This window comes from Equus asinus, chromosome 12, assembly GCF_041296235.1.
Source record: "Equus asinus isolate D_3611 breed Donkey chromosome 12, EquAss-T2T_v2, whole genome shotgun sequence".
NCBI lineage: Eukaryota > Metazoa > Chordata > Mammalia > Perissodactyla > Equidae > Equus > Equus asinus.
This window is the reverse complement of record NC_091801.1, coordinates 78,231,115-78,255,232: the sequence shown is the minus strand read 5'-3', so window position 1 is coordinate 78,255,232 and position 24,118 is coordinate 78,231,115. Positions and strand designations below refer to the sequence as shown.

Here is a 24,118-nt window from a genome sequence, read left to right as displayed (position 1 = left end):
CTTTACCCCATATTATTTAGTGAAAGTTACTCTGTTTCTCCTGTTAGGTTATAAATCTCTTGAGAGTAATTAGGACTCATATTTGATTCATCATTTTTCCTACAAAATGGATTCTCAATAAATACTTGTGGAATTAAAGTTTATTTTACCCCAAATCAAATGGCACTAGTCAGTATAGTTTTTATTGATTTTCTTTGCTCCAGAAATTATTGCAACATATTAAAGCTATGGATAAATACTATTATTTAAATTTATTAATTTGCCAACCACAAATCCTCAAATATTACTGGTAGTAGTTAAGATTATTTGGTGATGCTCCATTGATTATAACTTAACACAGTATTTACTTCTGAATGATAAACAGCCCACCTTATTGAGATGTTAGCAACTCTAAAAATCAATGAAGTGTACAAGTAACTTCTAAAGGAGATGATATGGGCAGGCATACAAAAGTAACATACAATCTGAAATGATCTACCTTACATTATTTCTATCTTTACTTGTTCAAGGCTGGATTATAATCTTGGGGGAGGGAAGGGTGGACGACAAAACAAATAAAATAAGCAAGTGTAGCCCATATATAAGTGAGTTTAAAACTGTTAATCCAGAAAATCCCAGACTTCAATAGTTTGGCCACAAGTATAGAGAATAGAATGGAGGATTTGAAACTGAAGGTAAGAAATTGACTGAGTTAGAGATGATAGTAGTCTAAATTAAGGAGTGGCAATGGAATGCAGAGATGGAGATGGATGATAATGAATTTAAGAAGTAGAAATAATAAAATGTGTAAGTCACAGTATTTCAAGAATGGAGGGAGAGGTGGTAAATGAAGGAGAAGATAGTAGACAAAAACGATGCGCTGGTTTCAGGCATAGGCACTTAGGTACACAGGCTGTCTGTCATTCACTGAAATAAGGAATACAGGAAAAGGTGCAGGTTTGCCAAGAAAAGGAGGTATGAAGATCACTCATGCACGCATTGAATCAAAGATGTCTGGGATATCCAAGTGGAGGTGACCAGTAGGCAGAGCGGGGCATAACACAAGTGGGGCTAGCTCCTAAACCTGACTCCTTTCCCCTCAGTAGCAATGCTTCTCAGTATCATTGTAGATCACGTGTCTTTTGTTTCATGTAATTATGTGTCAATTACTTGTTGTGATAAAAGTTTATAGTTTGGTCCATGGTATGAATTTCTGCTGTTTTATTCCACTAGGCTGGGAGTTCTAGAAGAAAGTGATTAAGTTTTGTTCACATTTCCCATGTCTAATACCAATATAGTCACACAGTTTTCAGTAGACCCAAACTGGTGGTCCTCAAGTGGCCCAGAGCCAAAATAATCAGTCCAGTAATATTAAAGATACCTAAGCCAATAATATAATGCAAAGCACTAATGATGCTGTTACCTTTTGGCTCAGCAACACATTTAGAGATCTCTCCACCATCCCTCCTCAAAAAGTAAGCACTGATGTGTCAAAAGATTTATACATAATAATACTTATCACAGACTTTAATTTCTAAATTACTGCTTTGCGAGGAAAATTCATATACGGTAGCATTTCTAGTCTTTAACGTAATGAGATTGTGGGGGTCTCTATATAACCAAATTTTATAATTATTTCATCTGGCTCAATAAAATAGTAGTAGTAATAATAATAAGCCCCCAAAACAACATGAATAAATTCTTTCGGGAACCCCTCAATATACGCCTGGCTGTTTTTGGAGTCCGCTTAACAAATCTAAGTTCGAGTGCTACTTTCTGGGTTAATGATCAAGCATTTTAAAGAGAATAAGGGAAAAGTCGCAGCATAAGATTTCAAATTCCTTCACAACGCTTTTGAGTGCTACTGTATTTCCAAATACCAACTTAACTTTCTAATTCAGTTCTCATGACACAGGGGCTGTGTGTCACGAGATCCCAAGAGCCCAGAGAAGACCTCTGAGAACAGAACAAAAGTAGCTTCTGAAGATATATTCCTCTCATCTCTACTTATAATGGCACTTCTCTCCAAGTCCCACTATAGGCTATGGGTTGTCAAAGCGATGGTTGAGGATTGATGTGGAAGGGACTGTGCATTGTGAACCAATGGCTTTAAGGGCCAATACTTTCCCTAAGGTTCTGTTATCCAGAGAGGCCTTTCTACTTCATAATAGGGTCCCAAGATTTAATGAATACCAGGAGGGACACTAATAGTGACTTGAATTAAAGACATGTATCTCTAAGTGACTATTTTTAATATAAGGCTTTCTTGATGTCAACAAGTTCAAAATCCCCACTAGCCAGTCATATTAATCTTGGTAATGGCATAGACATATAAAGAACTAACATACAAGCACATTATTACTTTATGTCTACAGGTAGTCTATCAATTGAACACCAAAATTAAAAATTATTTTCACATAAATCTTCTGGGAAAAATATTATATGCCTGTGATAATCAAATAGGAGTCACAGACAAGGCAATTTTTAACAAGCCAACGTGACTGTCACATATTTACTAATGTGGAACATTCTTAACCCCATGAGGATTTCTACGGACTAGGCTTCTACCTAGTAGTAAATTCATGGGTTTTGAATTGTCTGCAACACACTACAAGGAAAAACTGCAAGCCAACTTTGAAAAAGAAAATTTTCCTGAGCTTCAGTTCCAACTCCAGGTCAGACCATGTTTCATAAGCCTATATTCTCTCCCTCAAAGACACTTACTTAACCTAAGTGTCTCTGTGAGGCAGCAAATATAGCAAATTCAAAACATGCACATAATAGGAAAACATTTAATGTGAGAAACCATGCTGACTAATATAAAGTTACTCAAAATAATATGTAAACGTTAGAATACTTAGAGATTAAAACAATTACCAATTAAAAAATTTAATAAATCTAATTTAAACTTATAGAATTTAACTCAGAATTTAACACTAAATCTTAAAAAACATAATCATAGTACAAACGTACCTCCTAAATTAAGTATTTCAGGCACATTTTTCCCAAAAATGGAAATCTTTTTTCATCCTAATTATAAAAGTTATAATGATAACCAAGTTATCATTATCAAAAGTTTAATGATAATCAAGTTATCATTAAAGCACAGAAACACATAAAGCAGAGAAGAGCACATAATCCCACACTCCAGAAAATCACTGTTGTTAAGATTCTAGTCAGTTTTTTCAAATAACTGTCCAACTGGGATGCTGTCTGCTCTACATGTTGCTTTTTCTTTTTTTATTTAACAATATAATACAGACATCTTACCCTAGCAGTAGAGCATGTATGCATCATGATGCAGAGATACAATTTATTTAATTTCATATCACAGCTCACTTGCTAAAATGGTGCATCAGCCTTCTTTCTCCCTAGCATGACTTTGCACATGGCATTCCCGCTCCTGAACTAGTTTCCAATCAGTGAACACCTGGAGAAGCCCACCTCATCCTCTAAAACAGCTCGAATACCACCTCCTACTCCATCCTCGCAGCCCCACTGACCAATCCTACCGCATGCTCTTCTCCCTTACCACTTTATTTATAAAGCCTCTACAAAAATCCTCACATCTTACTGAAATTAACCTGTTTAGCCAAACAAGATGGCGTATAATTTCTCAGACGTCCTCTGCTCTAGATATAGCACTCCCCTGTCAGGATCACCTCAGTCTCACCCTGTTGTACTTCTGACTCCTACCCAGCCAGCTCCTTCGGACACAGCCACCTCAGGAAAGTCTTCTCTGAGAGCAGCAACATAACCTTCTTCTTGGTCTTTCTAGAGTACACTACCATCGCACTTCTCACACTGTACTATAAACATGATTTTATTCATCTGCATTTCCCACAAAACAACATGTCTTAATTACTTTTGTTTTTCCAGCACAATGCCTGGCTCAGAGGAGACCCTCAATAAATGTGAGGTATGCGAATGGATGGATTTAATTCACTGATGGACGAACCACTTAATGAGAAAAATCAACGTAAAATCGAAAGCACGAGACATCTACCGTCCTCCGAGATAGGGCGCCTTGCTCCAACGTCGTTTGCGTACTTACATTAACTCTGTCACATCTAGTCATTGCGCGGTACCAAGGGTTAGGATTTATCCACAGGAAAACTATGGAGGACGATTTCTGCAATTTTTAAATATGTTTTAAAAAATCATAAAGCAAGCGTTTACTTTGAGTCTCACACCCTACAAGCTCAGGCATATAACTGAAGAGAGTGAATACACTTTAGGTTTGAGTACTAAAAGACTGGTGATCAATGTGGTGCCAGTGGAAGAGTGTTGAAAATGGTTCATTGAGAGGAGAGAAATTATTCAATTAATTAGATCGATTTTCACAAACAGCACTTCTCTGTTGCCCCAGAAGCCGAAAGTGTATAGTCAGCATCAACTCCACATCAAGCTGTATTACTCTGCCCACTGCTATCCCAGAGGGGCAAGCCTTGCCAGCTTCCTCCAGCTCAGCCTATTAACCTATTCCAGCATGAAAGCTTTTTCTTAGAACTGATGCAAGTGCTATACTAACCTTTATACAAGGCTGCTTGAAACCTGCGTGCTCAATTATGCTAAGCAGAAACATCCTTTTTCAGCATTCTGAAAGCAGTGCATTTCTCAGTAGCCTACTTCAGGCATGATAAGTACTCGAAATGGACTCTGCTGTCTGTAGACACAGAAACTATAATTTGTCTTCCCCTACTCTCATCAAAGCTGACACTGAAAAACAATATTTGAGATTTTATTTCCTATACTTTATTCATATACTTTATTTTATTTCATATACTTACTCATAGACAACAGAGCACTAATTTAAGGTGAATCATCTACTAGATTATGAACTACTTCAAGATGGGGCAGCGTCTGTTCATCTTTCTATCTACTGCATATTGAGCATATAAAGGATATCGAGCATACTGATCAATTTACAAAGGTTTCCATAAGTCATGCTCTGCTTAGTAATGAGGCTGTCTGTGAAATGTTCACAACATAGTTTTGTACTTAGTAAAAATGTCCATTCTCAGTTCTGCAAGTATGGCTGAGTAAGCTCCTATTAGGCTGACTGTCTATAAGATAACAACTATAAACTCTTAAACCGAACAAAATATAAAAACCAACTATCTGAAGCCTCTGGAGAACGATCAAAAACAAGGAAATTCTGAAAGGGAGTCAAGACTTGGAAGAAGGGAATAGTCTGGGCAAATTTATTGATTTTGGAGTTTTTACCCTGAGTAGCAGAGTTTGAGGCAACCAGAGTGCTGAACTGTGAGGCAGGAATACTGGGAAAGACAGAGTTAGAGTTGAGGAACCCCAATTTTGTGTATAAAATCTAACAAAATCTCTGGCTGACCCCCACATCACGTATGCCAAAAATAAACACAAAAGTCAAAGTAAGGAAAGAACAGAACTAAGATCTGCACTCCTACCCAGCACACAGTCTGCAGACTGAATCCAAAAGAATCAACATTCCTCCAAGAAATAGAACCAGAGTAGTTTCCACAAAATGACACTCACAATGTCCAGTATGCAATCCAAAACTACACAACATAGTAAAAATAAAAAGTGAACAATATGACTTGTTATCAAGATAAAAGGTTATCAGGGCCGGCCCAGTGATGTAGCGGTTAAGTTCACACACTCCGCTTCAGTGGCCCAGGGCTCGCCAGTTTGGATCCCAGGTGTGGACCTACGCACCACTTGTCAAGCCATGCTGTGGTAGGCATCTCACATATAAAGTAGAGGAAGATGGGCACAGATGTTAGCTCAGAGCCAGTCTTTCTCAGCAAAAAGAGGAGGATTGGCAGCAGATGTTAGCTCAGGGCTAATCTTCCTCAAAAAAACAAAAAAAGATAAAAGATTATCAATTGTAAGATTTTAGAATTAGAGACTTCAAAGCACCTATTTTAATTGTGCTTAATGATGTAAATAATATGACACCTGCAATGAATAAAAAATAGAAAATCTTGGGAGAGAAAATTGTTTTTTTCACATACCCATATTTACATAGGAATCAAATATAAATTCTGAAATAAATCATTATAATACCTGATAAAAAATTTATGTGATCGGCTTAACAGAAAAATAAAGATAACATAGGAAAGAATCAATGAGTTTAAGATGCAGCAGTAGAAATGATCCAATCTGAAGAACAAGGGAAAAAAAAAAAAAAGTAAACAGAGCCACGGAAGCTTTTTTAGGATATCACATGGATGAAGGAATGTGTAAATGAAGTCTCAAAAGGCGGAGAGAGAAAGGGTCAGAAAAAGATGAAACAGACAAACTGCTTGAAAAACAAACAAAAATTTACAGGTAAAATAGAAAATCTCATTAGTGCCCTGTCAATTAAAGACACTGAATTCATCGCCAAACTCCAGGCCCAGATGGCTTCACTGGTAAATTCTAGCAAATATTGAGAAAGAAGTAGCAGCAAACTGACATACATTCTTTAAAAGAAAGGGAAAGGAACACTTCTCCACTGACTCTATGAAACTATATAAAAAAAGAAATTCTAGGCCAGTATCACTCATGAACATAGACGCATTTGAATCCAGCCATATACAAAAATAATATATTATTACCAAGTATGATTTACCTCCAGAATGCAAAGTTGGTTTAATTTAGATAAATCAATCAATAACATCCACTATATTAACAGCATAAAGGAGTAACACCCTAGTTCATTTCAATAGATGCAGAGAAGGCATTCAACAAAATTTACCACTCAGTCAGGATCAAACCCCTCAGCAAAACTGTCACAGAATGGAACTTCCTCTACTAAATAAAGGGACTAACCAAAAAAACCCTATGGCTCTTACCATTCTTAATGATTAAATATAGAATGCTTTCCACATTGACTGGGAAGAAGGGAAGAATGCCTCATCTTACCACTTGGATTCAAGCATTACACCAGAGATCCTAGCCAATAAAAGAACACAAGCTAAACAAATTAAAAGAATAAAAACTGGAACAGAAAAAAAAAACTGGAACAGAAGAAGTAAACTGTTTACGCAGATGATCTAATTATGTATACAGCATATCCTAAGAAATCTATGAAACAGTTTTCTAGAACTAACAAGTGAATTTTGCAAGGTAGCAGAATACAAGGTCCATGTACAAAATTTTATATTAGAAGCAAAAAATTGGAAAATAAAATTTCTAAATATTCATTTTACAATAGTGTCAAAAAACAAAAAAATATTTAGGAATAAGTTTAACAAAAGACAAATAAGACATTTACCTTGAAAAGTAAACAATGCTGCTGACAGAAATTAAAAACTCTAAATAAATGGAAAGATATACCCTGCTTAAAGAAGGAAAGACTCAATATTGCTAAGATGTTAAATCTCCCTAAATTAATCAAGAGACTCAATGCAACTGCAATCATCATCCCAGCAGAACGTTTTGTGAAAATCTATAAAATAATTCTTAAATTATATGGAACTGTAAAGGACCTATTTCCAAGCAATCCTGACAAAGAAGGACAAAGTTGAAGGGACTACATTACCTCACTTCGTTTCTTACTACAAAAAGCTACAGTAATGAAGACAGCGTAAAGATACATAAATAGATAAATGAAACAAAACTGAAAGTGCAGAAACAGACCCTCACTTTACACAGTCATCTCGATTTCATCAAAGGCATCAACACAACCAGTCCAACCAGGTGGAGGAAAACATCTTTCAACAAATGGTACCAGAAAACCCGGATACATCCAGAATGAGAAAAAATGAATTCTGACCCTCTATCTCACACCATACACAAAAATTGAGATGGGTCATAGATCTAAAAGTAAAAGCTACAATGATAAAGATTTTGGAGGAAACACAGGAGACTTATCTTTCTAACTTTAAAAACACTCTAACCTTCCCTTGAGGTTGCCAAAGATTTCTTAGTTTACAGAAGGTAAGAATCATAAGAGAAAAACCTGATACATTATACATCAAAATTAAAAACTTCCGCCTATCACAAGATTCTATTAAGAAAATAATAGGCAAGTGATAGACTGAGTCATATGTTTATAAAACATTTATCTAACAGAAGATTTTTATCCTGGATATACAAAAAAGCTTCTACAACTCAATGATAACAAGACATACAGACCATTTAGAAATAGGCAAAAGATCTAAAAAGACACTTCAAAATAGAAGATACATGAATGGTCAATAAGTCCATGAAAAAGCATTCAAAATCACCAGGGAAATGAAATTAACACCACAACAAAATACCAATACACTGCCAGATTAACTAAAATTAAAGAGATTGACAATATCAAATACTTTTGAAGATATGGAGCAACCACAATTTGCTCACATCGTTCCTGGAAATGTCACAAGGTACAACTACTTTGGGAAAAAAGTACTGGTAATTTCTCATAAAACTAAATACACAGCAATTTAAGTCCTAAGTATTTACTCAAAAGAAATGAAAACATAAGGTCACAAAAAGACTTTACAAAAATGTTCACAGCAACTTAATTTATAATAACCCAAAACTGAAAACCATCCAGGCAAGTGGATAGACAAATTGAAGTATATTCAGGTAATGAACTATTATTCAGCAATCAAAAGAAATGAACTATTGGTATCTACAACAGTATGCAGGAATCATGTACATGGACACTCAAAAGAAAGAAAAAAGAAAAACAGGGTAAAAAGAGTATCAATTCAGGCCAAATCTAAGATGGCCAACATTTTAGAAGTAGATGGGACCTTAAAGCATCTTTTTTTGTTGTTGTTGTTTGAGAAGGATTAGCCCAGAGCTTACTGCTGCCAATCCTCCTCTTTTTGCTGAGGAAGACTGGCCCTGAGCTAACATCCATGCTCATCTTCCTCTACTTTATACGTGGGATGCCTACCACAGCATAGCGTGCCAAGTGGTGCCATGTCTGCACCCGGGACCCGAACTGGTGAACCCTGGGCCGCCAGAGCAGAATGTGAGCACTTAACCGCTGCACCACCAGGCCAGGCCTAAAGCATCTATTTTAATTGTGCTCGATGACATAAAATAACACCCGCAATAAATGAAAAATAGAACTTTTTTTCTAGAATAGATTTTTTTTTACTCTTGTGTGTATGTGTTTGAGGAAGAATGGCTGTGAGCTAACATCCATTGCCAATCTTCCTCTTTTTTATTTTTCTTTTTGAGAAAGATTAGCCCTAAGCTAACATCTGCCGCCAATCCTCCTCTTTCTGCTGAGGAAGACTGGCCCTGAGCTAACATCTGTGCCCATCTTCCTCTACTTTATAGGTGGGATGCCTGCCACAGCATGGCTTGACAAGCAGTGTGTAGGTCTGCACCCAGGATCTGAACTGGCGAATCCTGGCCCCCCAAAGTGGAACATGTGAACTTAACCACTGCGCCCCTGCTGTGCCACTGGGCTGGCCCCCAGGAATAGATAATATTTTGAAATTCATGTGCTAAGCCCTGTGCTAAGCATTTAACATGGACAATCTTACTTAATTCTTAACAACCCAGCCTCATCTTATAAATGAAGAAACTTCAGTAGAAAGAAATTAAACAGGTTGTCCAAATTTGCATCACTAGTATGACTCAGAAGCATAAATTTTAGGGGCTCCATTAGTCACACTAAAGTCAAACAGAAAAAATGGAATCACTAAATAAGTTTTTAATTAACTTTAAAAGTACATATGGGGAGGCAGCTGTGCTAAGGGAAAATATCTCAAGAAAATATTAAACAGAATATAAATTAAACATCTGCTCCCCCGTGATTAAGTGTAACACACCTGCAGTGTAGACCTCACTGTCTTACCTTAGGGAACTGTTTTACAGGAATTAACACTTTCTGTCCCAGCTTCATGTTCTTATTAATCACCACATCAATGTACTTTTCTTCATCTTTGCCTTCTCCTTTTTGAAACTTTTCTATTTCTGTGAAGGAAAAAAGATAACCATGAAGTATATAGCTTAGAACTCCAGAGATGGGGAGTTCTTGTGAGCTCTAAGGTGGCATGAAATCAAACACAGAACATGGACTATTAGATTGCTCAGTTTTTTCAGGTAAGGACATATTTCCCATTTTATCAATGATTCTTCACCAGTACGGTGGAAAAAATGCATAGACCATGACTCTACAAAGTCCAGTCTCGACTGCCCATGCTAGAAGAGGGGATCCATGGACTAGCTCACAAGCAAACACAAACACTAAGGAAGTTCCTTGGGGCCTTCTGGAATCCTAAAGAAAGGCTCATCAAACAGCAAAGAAAAGCCATAAAGTATTCTCAGTTCAGTGTTACAAAGCACTGACATCCCTATTTATCAACCCGGCCTGGCTCTCCAAGGCTTACACCATCAAGAACTGACTCTTTACAACGGCTTTAAAAGCCCAGACAGGCACCAGTTTTTTTGTCAGTTCGAATCCTGGGCGCGGATGTGGCACTGCTCATCAAACCACACTGAGGCAGCGTCCCACATGCCACAACTAGAAGGACCCACAACGAAGAATATACAACTATGTACCGGGGGCTTTGGGGAGAAAAAGGAAAAAGGAAAAAAAAAAAAAAGCCCAGACAAGCTTCTGTCATTCAACCTCCCCAACCAAATCTGCCCTCCTCACAAGTGACACAAATCAACTCAATGCTCATGCCTTTGCTAATGCTCTTTTCTCCACTTATGCTGTTATTTTGATGACTTCAATTTCATATAATTCCTTGAAGATTCAACCACATTAAATACGACTTTTTATATGTGACTGTCGTCTTCCTCAATGGGACAGGAGGACTGCTAGAATCAATCTCACCTTGATATTGGCAATGCACTTTATGTACAACTCTTATAATTCAGACAAAAAAAAATGTGGTACCTCTCTGCTATAGACGTTTGTGCCTCCCTCACTCATATACTGAAATTCCAACCCCCAATCTGATGGTAGTAGGTGGCAGGGCTTTAGCGAGGTGATCAGATGGTGAAGGTGGAGCCCTCGTGAATGAGATTACTGCCCTTACAAAAGGGACCCCAGAAAGCTCTTTCACTCCTTCTGCCATGTGAGGACACAGTGAGAGGACCACTGTCTACGCACCAGGAAGTGGGCCCGCATTTGACTTTGCCTCTACAGGCATGTTGATCCTGGATTTCCAGCCTCCAGAACTCTGAGAGAAAAATTTCTGTTGTTTATAACCCACCCAATCTATGGTAGCCTGCCTGTTATAGCAGCCAAAAGGACTAAGATATTCTCCAACCAGAACATAAATTTCTTTTACGTAAAATCGGTTTCTTCATTCAATAAACATCTACTACTAAGCACCTACTATGTGCAAGTTCCAGATCTTGGAAAATCTCAGGAGACTCTTTCCTCACATAATTGCCTAGAGCATTTGGCTGTAGAGGAGGTACAAGAATATGTACTTGAATGACTGCTGAAGCAGAGCATTCATGGACTGAACCCCCCCCAGACTGACCACAAAACACCCAGGGTCAAAGAAGGGGACCAACGCACAGAGAAGGACCAGGGACGGTATCCGTTGTATAAAGGGGTACGCATATTTATTCATTTTGCCTGTTGGGGCAGGAATGTTTAAGAATTTAATACACGTCACATTCGTGAGACAATTCAATCCTCACCATAGACGACAAAAAGGAAGTCGAGAAAGGTTACTTTACTAACAAACGGCAAAGGTAAGATTTACCCCCAGGTTTGCCTGACTCCAAAGACAGTGTGCCACTGCAGTCTCTTCCACTGTTTTTAATGGCATATTTGACAGAAGATAAGATTTTCGTGGCATTGTTGGATAAATGTAGGCTGTGTTTAAAGCTGGAGGCTGCAGGCCTGTGGCTTCAGTCATCACTGAAGAACCCCGCCGGCCTGGATGTCTCCTCTTGGCAACTCTCCAACCACTGGCCCCTGCATTCTGCTTCTTAGCTCTAAATCCCCAACTGCCTTTGCTGTATTCAGAGCTGAGCCTCATCTCTGAGCCCTGTGGCAATACAGTCTTGACACCTATCATGACAGTCCTGAATAAAATCTTTCTTACCATTTTAACAAGTGTCAGAATAATTTTTTATTTAACAATTCATGGTAGAAAGTCAGTACACAGGTGAGGTGTAGTGAAAAATACATCTTTGGTCTTTGTTCTCAGTTCCTGGCACAGAGCTCCTAAAACCCCTGGAATTTCCTGAGTGATGGGGAGTGCCTTGTGCTATTCATAACAAGTCCCTTCCAACCATACCTGAGTTTACGTTAACGAGGTGACTCTTGGAGGACCAGGGAGCCGACTGCCAGAAAAACCAACCATGTGACTGGAGGGTTGGAACTTTCAGCACCCACCACTTTCACCATCTCTGGGGAGAGCAGAGGAACTAGAGATTGAGTCCAATCATCAGTGGCCAATGATTTAATGAATCGTGCCCACAAAATGAAAACTCCACAAACACCCCTAACAGCAGTGTTTGGAGAGCTTCTGGGCGGGTGCACACCTCTGAGTGCTAGAAAAGCAACATGCCTAGAGAAGGCACAGAGCTCCACATCCCTCCCCCCATGCCTTGCCCTATGCACCTCTTCTATTTGGCTGTTCCTGACTTGTAACCTTCATAATAAACCATAACAGTAAATAAAGTGTTTTCTTGAGTGCTGCGAGTCATTCTAGCAAATTATTGAAACTGAGGTCGAGTCGGGTTGTGGAACCCTCACACTTGCAGCTGGCCAAGCAGAAATGTGGGTAGTCTAGGCACCCTATTTGCAGCTGACATCTGAAGTGGGGGCAGTCTTGTGGGACTAAGCCCTTATTCTGTGGCGTCTGCCCTAACTCCAGGAGTTAGTGACAGAATTAAATTGAAGTGAATTGCTGGACACCCAGTTGGTGTTGGAGAATTGGCTGGTGTCAGAAAACACTACACAACAGGGATTAAGAGAGATTGGGTGGGGGTGCGGGGAACCAAGAGGAGCAGGGAAGGACCTGGAGATAAAAAAGGACAGCTGACAGAAAGGAACAGCAAATTAGCTCTCCAGCTTCTGACCAAAGTGTCCAACTACCAATAAATACTGAATCGCCCAATAAACTGATTGATTATTTTGTCGGCTTTCTTGTATTATCCTATGTTTTGATCCTATAAAACTGATTCTAAATAGAATCTCTATGGGAACAATACACACTGAAATTGAAGGATGTGAAATGTAAAGATTTACTCAGATAATGCTTGCTATTTTTGTTGAAAAAAACTTTCAAAAGTACTTTTAATTTTGATTTTCTTCTATAAAAATAAAATGTACACAGTAAAAGTTTTAAACAATATTACAGGATATAAAATTAAAAGAAAAGGTTTCTCCTACACCCATACTCCAGAGGTAGTAATAATCAACAATTGTATATACTCTTTCAGAAGTTTTCCATGAATAAATAAGCATATGTGCACACGCACAACACACACAGGCTCTGAAAACTGTAGAACCAATAGCATACATGAGCTAGTTCGTTTTGTTTTCCCCAGTAAAGAGCAGTAAGCCACACGTCATCTGCTCTGTTGAGTATAACAAATCATGACTTCACTTTAATTAGAAGAAAATAAATTCCACACTTTACTTTTATCTACCTATGTATGCTATAATTGGAAATACCTTTAACATAGTTAGAAGATTCAACAAAATTAGGTACAGTGAAACTTCTTAGAAAAAAAATTCAATGTACATATATGTTTCTAAAAATAGATTTAACTTGGGGCAGGCCCTGTGGCCTAGTGGTTAAGTTCAGCGTTTTCCACTTTGGCAGCCTGAGTTCAGTTCCCAGGTGCAGACGGACATCACCCACTGGCGGCCGTGCTGTGGTGGCAACTCACATATAAAATAGAGGAAGACTGGCACAGATATTAGCTCAGAGAGAATCTTCCTCAAGCAAAAAAAGAAGATTGTCAGCAGATGTTAGCTCAGGGCAAATCTTCCTCAGCAAGAAAAAAAAACCATGATTTAACTAATAATTTTCTTTTCAAATAATAAAGCATTTTTATAATTTTTGAGAACTTACAACATATGCACTATTTCATATTTAATTTTATAATCAGAATTCAAATGTTATTCCTTGAATCAGTGACATTTAATTTGAGGTGACATGCAAAGTGATAAAGGTAAAATTAAAAAATTAGAAAAAAATTATGTATTTTACCATACATTAAATTAAAATTTGAGATATGCCTATGATTTTAAAGAGAAAAATAAAAATTAAAAGAAAATATACACAAAATACCTAATTTCCTCTCTAGATGAATAGTCAACTTTGCAAATCTTTCATTGCTAAAATATCTTGCTGTTACTGTGGGGGACTGGAACTGGCCACCCCAAGATATGTCTCTTTGGCATGAAGATTATTTTGGGCTGGTTACTTTTAAAAACTACAGATATGAGAGAAACTCTGAAAAGTAGAATTTACTTACCCTTTGTAAGAGACATTTACATTTGTAAAGGAAATCTCCATCTGTAAAGGTGTCTCCCTCTTTGTACCAAGAAGAGGGGGGGATGACCTTATCTCTAGACACTCTTATCAATGCAGAAGGCAAGGACTTAAATCTGCATAATGACGTTACCCTTGTTTAATGTGCTTTTCTGATAATCTCCCATAACTGACTCTCCCCACCCCCAACATCCTCCTTTGTCTTTAGCAGAGGGTGGTAATTAAGAGGAGAGCTTCGACCATTTTGGTGAGTTGCTCAGTTTTTCTGGGTCTCTCCCATGTATACATGTTATAAAACTTTGTTTAATTTTCTCCTGTTATTCTGTCTCATGTGAATTTAATTCGTTGTCCGGCCAGGAGGACCCAGAGTGGGTAGAGGAAATGTCTTCCTCCCCTACATTACCTTAAGTAAGCTTTGAATTATGTTGAAATATAATATTTCACCATTTAAGATTCATTTAAAAAATGTCTGAAGCCTGATGCCATGTTAAAAGCATGTAGGTTTGCATGTACCACATTTAACACACAGCACAGCAAAGGAAAGAGCCCCAATCCAGTCTCTGGAGTCAAAGAGATCTGCTTTCAATCATGGCTATTGTACTTTTCTCTGGCCCTTGTGTCCTCCAGCTTTAAATTGAAAACTGTCTAAAAAAGTTTAAAGTCAAAACTTTTATTTCTTTAGGTCCTGTTCAATCAACTATTTTTTATTTTCTACTTGATTGAGGATTACAAGTAGTTTGACATTTTCATGAAGTCCAATAAAATACAACGCAAAAAAATGGGGAATTGTACATGATGATCTATGAAATCTTGAAACAGCTTTGTAGTGTTTATGCCTGCCCCTAACTGGGAGTTTCATATTCCAAAACCCATGCGACCACCCTCTGCTCTTCCCTGAGGAAGGGAAGGAACTTCACACCCACCAAGACGGTTCTAACCTTTCAGTTAACTGTAGCAAATGAAGGCTGACCGTAGGGAAATCCAATCAGATTTTCAAGGTCAAATGCATAAAGGATCCAACTTTCACTAATCCCCAGGTTACATCTGTCACCATACAATTTAATGTGCCAATCCCACCTCCCAGCTCAGAAATAATAAGCAAATATGTGATTAAGTTTTAGATAACATAGGGGATTAAAATGCTACATTTTCAAACCATGGACACAACATCTCTGTCAGGCCAGAAATAATTGAGTGTCAGTGCTGTCTTTTTTGGCTTTTGTTTGTTCATTCCTTTTTTGTTTTTGCCTTGGTCCAGTCCAGTAGAGAGCTTCCTAAACACTTACCTTTGTGCCTACCAAATATATTAAAATCCACTCATCCTCTAAAAAACAAATAACCCTTAAATTTAAATGACCTAAATCTCCAATATAAAAAATTTTAGTAGTGTAAATTTTCACTAAAGCCGCTTAAATTCTCTCACAGAATCAAACACTTCTAAATTGACGTCTCCTTTGTCCCAGCCACTCCATTTCTGGAGTTGACTGAGTTCCCATGTGTTGAAGAAATTGTACTAGATGCTGGGAATAGAGTACAGAGGATCTGAGGCATGTAAACAGACAAATTTAATCAAATGTACACAGAGCCACAGAAAAGGGACTAAAGTTGGGAATTTGTAAAATTGTTCAAAAAGCTATCAAATACGTGCTAAATCCTTAAAGGACAGGGAACGGAGACTGCCAGCAAAGAAATGATGAATTCTTCAGTGAAGTCAAGTAACCCTGTGTGACCCTAGTTCACATCCACTCATCTGATTACACTGTGCATTTGACATAGAGTTTTACTCAGATATAACCTATTTTTTTCCTTTTCTCTTTTAATAGTACACAATGGAATAAATCATACAAGTAACGATGACAAAATTCTGTGATCAGAGAGTCAGTTAGTGAACAAGCTTAGACATGAATGCAATTTCCTGACCCAAGTCCTAGTTTCTTGCAGAAAGATCAGGCAGGTTCAGGGTGAGGAGAGAGGTAGATCTCCTCAGCCAACAGAGAAGAAACGCAAAGCATGAAAAGGCAGGCCAGGTTCTTAATGCCAAAACTGATACTAACAGTGGAGTCACCTCAGGAGATGCTAACAGTTGTGAGCAGAGGAGTCTGCTGAGACATCCTGAAGGAGAGGTGGTCTGGTGGTGGAGTAGGAAATGGAATGGGTGGAATACAAAGGGAGAGCAGAGCAGAATACAACTGGATAATCACACAAACAAATGAGGGACTGAACTAGAAGGCAATTCATATTTAAAGTCGACAGAAGATGGATGAGAGTGCCACCAAAGAGGCAAGCCTTTCACAGAGACAGCGTCATGCCCACTGAATACCCAATCAAACACACGGGATGCAGCTCGCGCCCTCTCCCCTTGCTTTATCCTCTATCCCTTAACTCCCATCCTCTCCACGGGTTCAAAGCTCCATGCTCATCAGGCCTTCGGCTTCTGAACTTGTTCTCCAAGATTGGAACACTTCTCTAGACTTTTTGCCTGGCACTATCCTTCCCTTCATGTCTCTGCCTGAATCCCATGTCCTAGAAAGGCTGTCTTTGAATTCTCAGACTAGTTAAGCAAAAATCACAGCATTCTATCATGATACTCACCATAGGTGTAACTTCCTACTTCATGCCTGTCTTCTCCAACAGACTGTTAGCGACCCCCTGTTAATTCAGTTCATAGTGCCTAGCATGTGGTAACAGCTCTGCAGACACACGCTATAAGAACGAATGATGAAATGACTCATCATTACAAATAAGACATCTGCACACACAGCTCTACCTTGTATAGTATTTTCACTGCTTTATCTCACATGATCCTGACAACATCCCAGGATGGTTGAGTCTCATTCACATTTTGCACATGAGAAAAGTTAGAAAATATATTTCTAGAAGTCACACAATTAGCAAGCAACATTACCAAGACTCAAACTCACGACTCCCAATCCAGGACACTTTCCCAACACATTCCACCAACAGGTCATTAGAACATCTTGTCTAACTAGCAACCCAATCAAGCCTGGAGTACACAGTGCTTCTATAAAGGAAAGAAATACTCCTTACAAAACAGGTCCAGGAAAGACAGTATTAATGAGCCAATGACTTCGTACGCTGAGCCCATACAGAAACTTTAGTATCAGAAACTTTTACCTAGAAACCCTGATACTCGGCAACTCTGCCAAATCCTAGAGCCTCTGTTCTTTCTCTGGGTGAATGATCCAAGGAACAGGATTCCAGAAGGAAACAGATGGTATTCAAACTGGCTGATCTGAAGAGAGTTTAATTAAGGGCCAGTATATCAGGGTGCGACTACTGCAGTACTGGGGGTTAGGCAGGAGGGGAGGTGTTACTGCCCCAGGGGATGAAGCATGAAGTGGCAGGAAAGAAAAAGAAAGAGAAACTTTCTTTCCTTCCACTGTGAGGGCAGCCTGACAGGGTTGCAGATTCCTTCCACAGAGAGAAGCAGCCATCCTTTGGGGACCTACCACCGAGGGAGCCAAAGAGAACAAACACTCTGATCCCTCTTTTCCCTCCTGCCAGTCTGCTACTGGTGACCTCCACTGGGTAGGTACTGACCCAACCAGAAGCCAGGGGGTTAAAGCATCTGCTGATACGGGCCTCACATCACACACTTCAGCCTCCCGGGCCCAGAGCAGAGCAGAGAAGGGTGGAGAGAGGAGCTGGGAAGACAAAATGCAGCTCTCCAGCCCTGCGCCTTTGTAACCTCAAGGGCTCTTTGCAAAGAGCTTCTGATGCCTCCTTTACATGCAGCAGTTTCCATCCGAGCTTGCCACACACAAAATTACACAGCAGAACACTAAAAAGTAACGAAAATTGCTTCAGAGATCACTTATCATACCAGTACTACTTAAGTAATTATGACCTTGTTAACAATGAGTCACCAACTATGGGGCTGTGCACTTGACTTAAAGCCCCTCTTTAACAAATCTATGATCTATGCCCCCACTTTACAGAAGACCCTGAGGATCCAAATGGATTTTTAAAAAGTTAAAAAGCTTGCCAAAGCTTAGACAGTTAATAAGCAGGAGAGTCAGGATTCCCACTAAGGTATATCGAATGCCAAAGCCCATCTTATTAGGTGTTTAAAAGCTACTTAATAAAAATTCACAAAAGGGTCAGAAAAGTATAACTAAGAAAGTAAACGTGGCTGCACAACACAGCAGTCGTGTGGATAGGGACACAGTCAGCAGAGGCCCCCTTGTCCAAGCGCCTTAACTCTGACGAACTCACTACAGGACAGGGTGTAGCCTGGACCCGGACCAAGACGAGAAGCCCAGAGAAGAGTGATAATACCTACACTCAACATTCCGAAATCTATCTCAAAACAACACAACAGGCCAGTGGGAGGATTCAAACTCATCTTAGAAGATATATAAATAGCGTTCATGGCCACTGAAATTCTGTTTGACAAATTACTAAAATGCTACTATGGCTGCTGGTCTGAAAAGAAATTTTTTATCCCCCAACACGACAAATGTTTTCACGAAGGAATTATTTTATTTAAGCAATCCAAACTCAACTGAACATCTATTAGAATCAAACCAGAGTTGAATACACTAAAACCTGCCCGGACTAGATTGATTCATATAGCTCAAGATCTTGCAAATAATCTTCCATAAACAGAAATAAATGGCATGGCAGAGTAGAGATGCATATCACTGTCTAATAAGGATGAATAAGCTCATCATAAATACACATAAATATACCATCCAGGGAACAGGAAACAGTCAATACTCTAAATATTAAGAATGCCTGAAAGTAAACTATTTTTATAAAGACAGAGCGAACATTTGTACAGAAAATATCCTTAAATATATATACAACACACAAGATTAAAACATACACACAGGAAATGACAGTCAAATTCCTTCAGGAAGGAAGAAAGGTTGATAGGGAAAGAGAGAAGGAGGAAGGAATTGATACTCCCCATCATGGATAATTAACAAAAATATAACAATAATTTCAGCAGCTGGAATGTATTTGCTGACTATCTTCCAGGTGTTTAACGCCTGTAACACTACAGCAAAGTGGACGTCATCCTCAGTGTGCAGAAAAGACACAGGTGCTTGGAGACATCCAGCGACTCAGCCGAGGTCACACAGCCAACCCAGACCGAGGTTCCAGCCCCAGTTTACCTGATTCCTAAGTCCACGCTCCCTCCAGTTTCGTGGTATTACTGGAGCAAAGGAATACTGAACTTGAGTGAAAAAAATAGCTTTGGATTATTATTTCATTTTTGGGGAAACTCACCATGTATCAAAAGAAATAACGTTTATTAAAGTGCTTTGAAAACTCTAACACATCATGCAAATATAGGTTATTATCGTTTACTTATTACAATGCCTAATTTGTGATGATTTATTTACATGCATCTCAGTGTAGAAGAGATTTCACGAAGAATTTGTGAAAGCAATAAGATTCTAGAGAATCAAATCCTGATAACTAAAAACTTTTGAGCACTACTCAGAATTATTATAAAAATTTTGTCAAATTCTTTTTAACAAAAAAAAAATGCTTCCAGTGTACTGGCACCTTAATTTCCCCTTCAATATATGCAATCATTCACCAAACAAAGGCATCTTGGCCAGAAATGAGAAATACAACGATGAGACATGGTCATTCAATGCCTCAATGGAACACAAATTTATCATCTAAAGAGGAAAGACTCAAAGGCCTTCAGAAATAAGTAGGTTACTGAATTTTGGTACTAAATTCTAGAAATTTTCAAAATAAACTTCTAATTACAAAAGGTTTCTTACAATTTTAAAACACTAAAGACCAAAGAATGGAAATCAGAGATGAGATATCCCCTGAAACTGGTAGAAGGAGGCTAACCAGTTGAATAATTACCATATTCTAGACATTATACTAGAAGCTTTACATAGATTTAGTCCTCATAACTTCTCAGAGTGTTGGGACAAGAATTATCACCCCCTTTTTTCTTATATGTAGCAAGTGACAGAGCCAAAGTTTGACTGCAGGATTGTCTGACTCTCAAAGGTTTTACTACTTTTCCAAAATATCACACAACTGTCTTCAAAAGAAAACAAAACCTTCCAAGCCAACAGGTAAACAGAATAGATTAAATTCCACCTCTAATAAACCAACAGAATTTTACAGCAAGTCTGTCAACAGCATTCATTGAATACTTGCAGTTTAGTGTGAAACATAACAGAAGGAACAGAGGGCGTTAAAAATGTAACTAACGCGCAACAGTGCATGCTGGTGTGCACAGCAGTGAAGACAACAAATGATCAGGGCTCAGGTTCACGTATAGTTTTACCAGTCCTAATGGTGAATACAGGTAAATTTCTCTTCTATGGACCAACCCATTTTCATCTGACAGTAAGAAAGCCTCTGAAATAAATATTTATTGAAACCGGTCACAACGAATGGCTCAGCTTCTACTTAAATCACCCAAAAAAGAGAGGCAGGAGGATGGACCTAGATGACAGGCAAAAAGAGGCTAAGAGTTCCTGCCTTCCCAAACAGACCAAGCCCTTGGCTATTCCAAGTGACTGAGAATTATTCTTAATATAAATGCATTTGTCAAATGAAGAGTCGGTAAACCCACGGACTAAATGAAGGAAACAGTGCATTAGCTTAGTTCAAGTTGCTCATGACTTAAGTCAGCACCTATGGGGAGGAGGGATAGGAATAACCAATAAAGACTGAAAAAAGGAAAATCTACTTTTAGTCGCGCCTGCCTAAGGGTGAAACCACATTTCTCACTTTTAATTGCAAACATCATTAAGTATACTGCAAAAGACCAGCTATCTTAAACAATTATCAGGCTCCAGAGGTCACCAATTAGAACCCTGCAAGGATTTGAATTAAAAAAGGTTTCATGATTAGGTGAAGTAATGATCCAAGAAAGAGATTAGTTCTGTGCAGACTGCACTCATTATAAAATCCATTTCCTTTGTATGAAGATTCAATGTCTTTCTCCTTTATCCCGCTGCCATTATCACACTTTGAGATAGAAATATGATTGTACTAATGATATTCTATAACAACCATATAGTACAAGCATTTTGCTCTCTACTACTTTAATATTTAATAAGATTACCAATGAATACCTTCTATTGGTTAGATATACAATATTACAGACTCTATGGGTATGACAGAGTATTCAAAATAAATTCAAAGTAGGATATAACTGTGCTATGGCTATACATTTTTAGGTCAGTCTCATAATCATCATCAGTCTCTATTTATATAGCAAAGTGTCAGAGTAACTGGGGGGAAATAACCCTTAAAACATTAAATCATATTTTTCATAGGATGATTATCTACAGGGTCACTTTTATAAAACAAACTCTAAAAATAAATAGCATGATCTAGGATTACAACTAGAGCCCAAAGAAAACATCTACTTTGATGTTGTTTAAAAGGCCTATCGAGCCAGGCCTGATTGCCTAGTGGTTAGAGTTTGGCACACTCTGCTTCAGCAGCCTAGGTTTCTGGTTCCCGGGTGCAGAACCGCACCACTCACCTGTCAGTAGCCATGCTATGGAGGTGGCTCACATAAGAAGAACTAGAAGGACTTATAACTAGAGTAGACAACTACGTACTGCAGCTTTGAGGGGGAAAGAAAACAGAAGAAGATTGGCAGCAGATGTTAGCTCAGGGAAACTCTTTCCCACCAAGAAAAAAAAGTTAAAAAACAAATTAATAAATAAACAAAAGGTCTAGCAACAAAGCCATAAGAGATATGCTAGAATAAAGAACATGGCTAGAAAAGAACCACAGATTAATATTAGAACAAAACATAGAAAATGTCTAAAAATACCATTATTTCCCTCATAACTCAATGCTCTTCTAAGCTACCTGAAAACTGCCAAACAGGCATAAAACACTTTTAAAAACAAAATACAATTAGAGCAGAAATATATATCTTGTCACTCAGATTTAACCATCATAAAAAGTTAAGACTGATAAAAAATTAGTCTGCATACACTTATTAGTCACAGCCTCTGAGGACAGGAAATATCTCAACACAGATACATACAATTATTGAAAATGAGGACAACCTTCCTATGTTAATTTAGAGCCAGGAAGAGTTATCCATACTAGGTCATCCTCCAGTCACATTTTACATATATATATATATATAAAACCTCTCCTTATGAGGCAGGTGCTATCTCCTCACAGTGGACCATCCCACTGGGAGTTTTCTTAAACAGATTTGTCAAGTTAGGTATAGATCTTAACATTCTAGACTAAGCTGTACATTAAAATCATGTAGGGATCTTATATAAAAATAACTACGCTGAGACCAGCCGGGGGCATTTGTTTGTTTTCACTTTGTCCTTCAACCATGAAGTATTTAGTTAAGCAATTATGCACTCTAGTGGGTTCCACTTGTCAAATCTACTGACAACTGACTGATCGATTTTAAGGCTGAATATACAGATTACTTGTTACTTTACAGAATTGTACCACATAGCCCATCAGGGCAAATGAGCCAGAATCAAAGGGTAAACACAAAGCTTTACTTTGACTAAAACTAACAATAAGTATCTTCGGCTGATGTCTGACTGTATTCTATTCTCACCTTAAACACAAGAGGTGGGATACTTTGTTGATCTATTCCATGAAAGAGTAACAAACAAGACGAGAACACTAATAACACGGCCAGGAAGGATAGACCAGATTCGAGGATTCACCAATTTTTAAATCAACAGTGATTGCTGCCCATCAAAGGGCCACAATACATAAGCAGATACACAGTATATCTGAAGTATCACTATTTCACGGCAGGGTGACGGGGGCAGGACGATTAGGGGGAAAAAATGTCTAAAAAGGCTCTGTCAGGGAGGAAACAATGGAAAAAAGTTGAAAAGCACTGTCTAGGAAAACCAACTGAAAATGCTTATCCTAAAAGATAAATCATTCATGAGAGAATACGATTTATTTACAAATATTTTTGTCTGTCATATAAAAGAGGGATTAGATTTGGTCAGTAAGACCAATGGTAGAATTAGGACTAAAAGGTAGAAATCATAGAGAAAGGAGCAACCACTCAAATTATAGAGATGAAGATTCTAATAATAGCATTTTCCAAAGATGGAACTAGCTACTTAAAGAGACTTTAAGTTCATCTATGGAGTCCATCCAGCACAGGCCGGACCCAGCTGGCAGGAATGTCCCAGAGAGGATTCAATCATCTAACGGCAAGTTCAACTTGAAGGCGGCTCTCAACCCTGAGATTTACACACGTCCTTATCATCTGTCTCACTGACTAGCTCGTCTACACATGAAACTGTGAGATTCATCATCACATCCCCAGTACCTAGTTCTGCACCATGAATCTAACATGCATTCAAAAACTGTTTGTTGAGTGAATGATGATATTCTTCACGGAAAGGCACAGTGAGACCTGAGGAACTTTTAGGAAGACCCAAGGTATGAATTAACCAAAATGCAAGTCACCTATCTTCCAATTTCCATAAACAAACCACCTATGCCAGTTACCAAGCTAGTGCCTCTCAGCTCCCTCCAAACCCATCCATATCCTGTTCTAGAAGGCTGGGGAGGGACTCTGGAAGCATATTTCTCCTCTGCCAGCAGTCCCCTAAGAGGTTCTGCATTGGGAGCGCCAGCGTCGGGGAGACTGACGGGACCTGCTCCTTCCCATTCTGTTTCTATTTCCTGGCAGCGTACCAGAACAGTGTTCTCAAGTTGTGGCAGTGACAGTGATTTTCCCTCACATTCCCAGAATCTCACTCATTGCATCT

At 38.5% G+C, this 24,118-nt stretch overlaps 1 protein-coding gene across 4 annotated transcripts in view; it reads right to left on the bottom strand.

The window, feature by feature from the left end:
* Positions 1 to 24,118, bottom strand: part of KHDRBS3 (KH RNA binding domain containing, signal transduction associated 3) — a 189,067-nt gene that overhangs the window by 116,867 nt on the left and 48,082 nt on the right. For all 4 annotated transcript variants that reach the window (XR_006534741.2, XM_044781148.2, XM_044781149.2 and 1 more), the window contains exon 2: positions 9,749 to 9,867. Coding sequence is in view for 3 of the 4 variants with exons in the window: in XM_044781148.2 (XP_044637083.1) it covers positions 9,749 to 9,867 (119 nt within the window). In the remaining variant the exon portion in view is untranslated. The remainder of the gene's footprint in view (positions 1 to 9,748; positions 9,868 to 24,118) is intronic.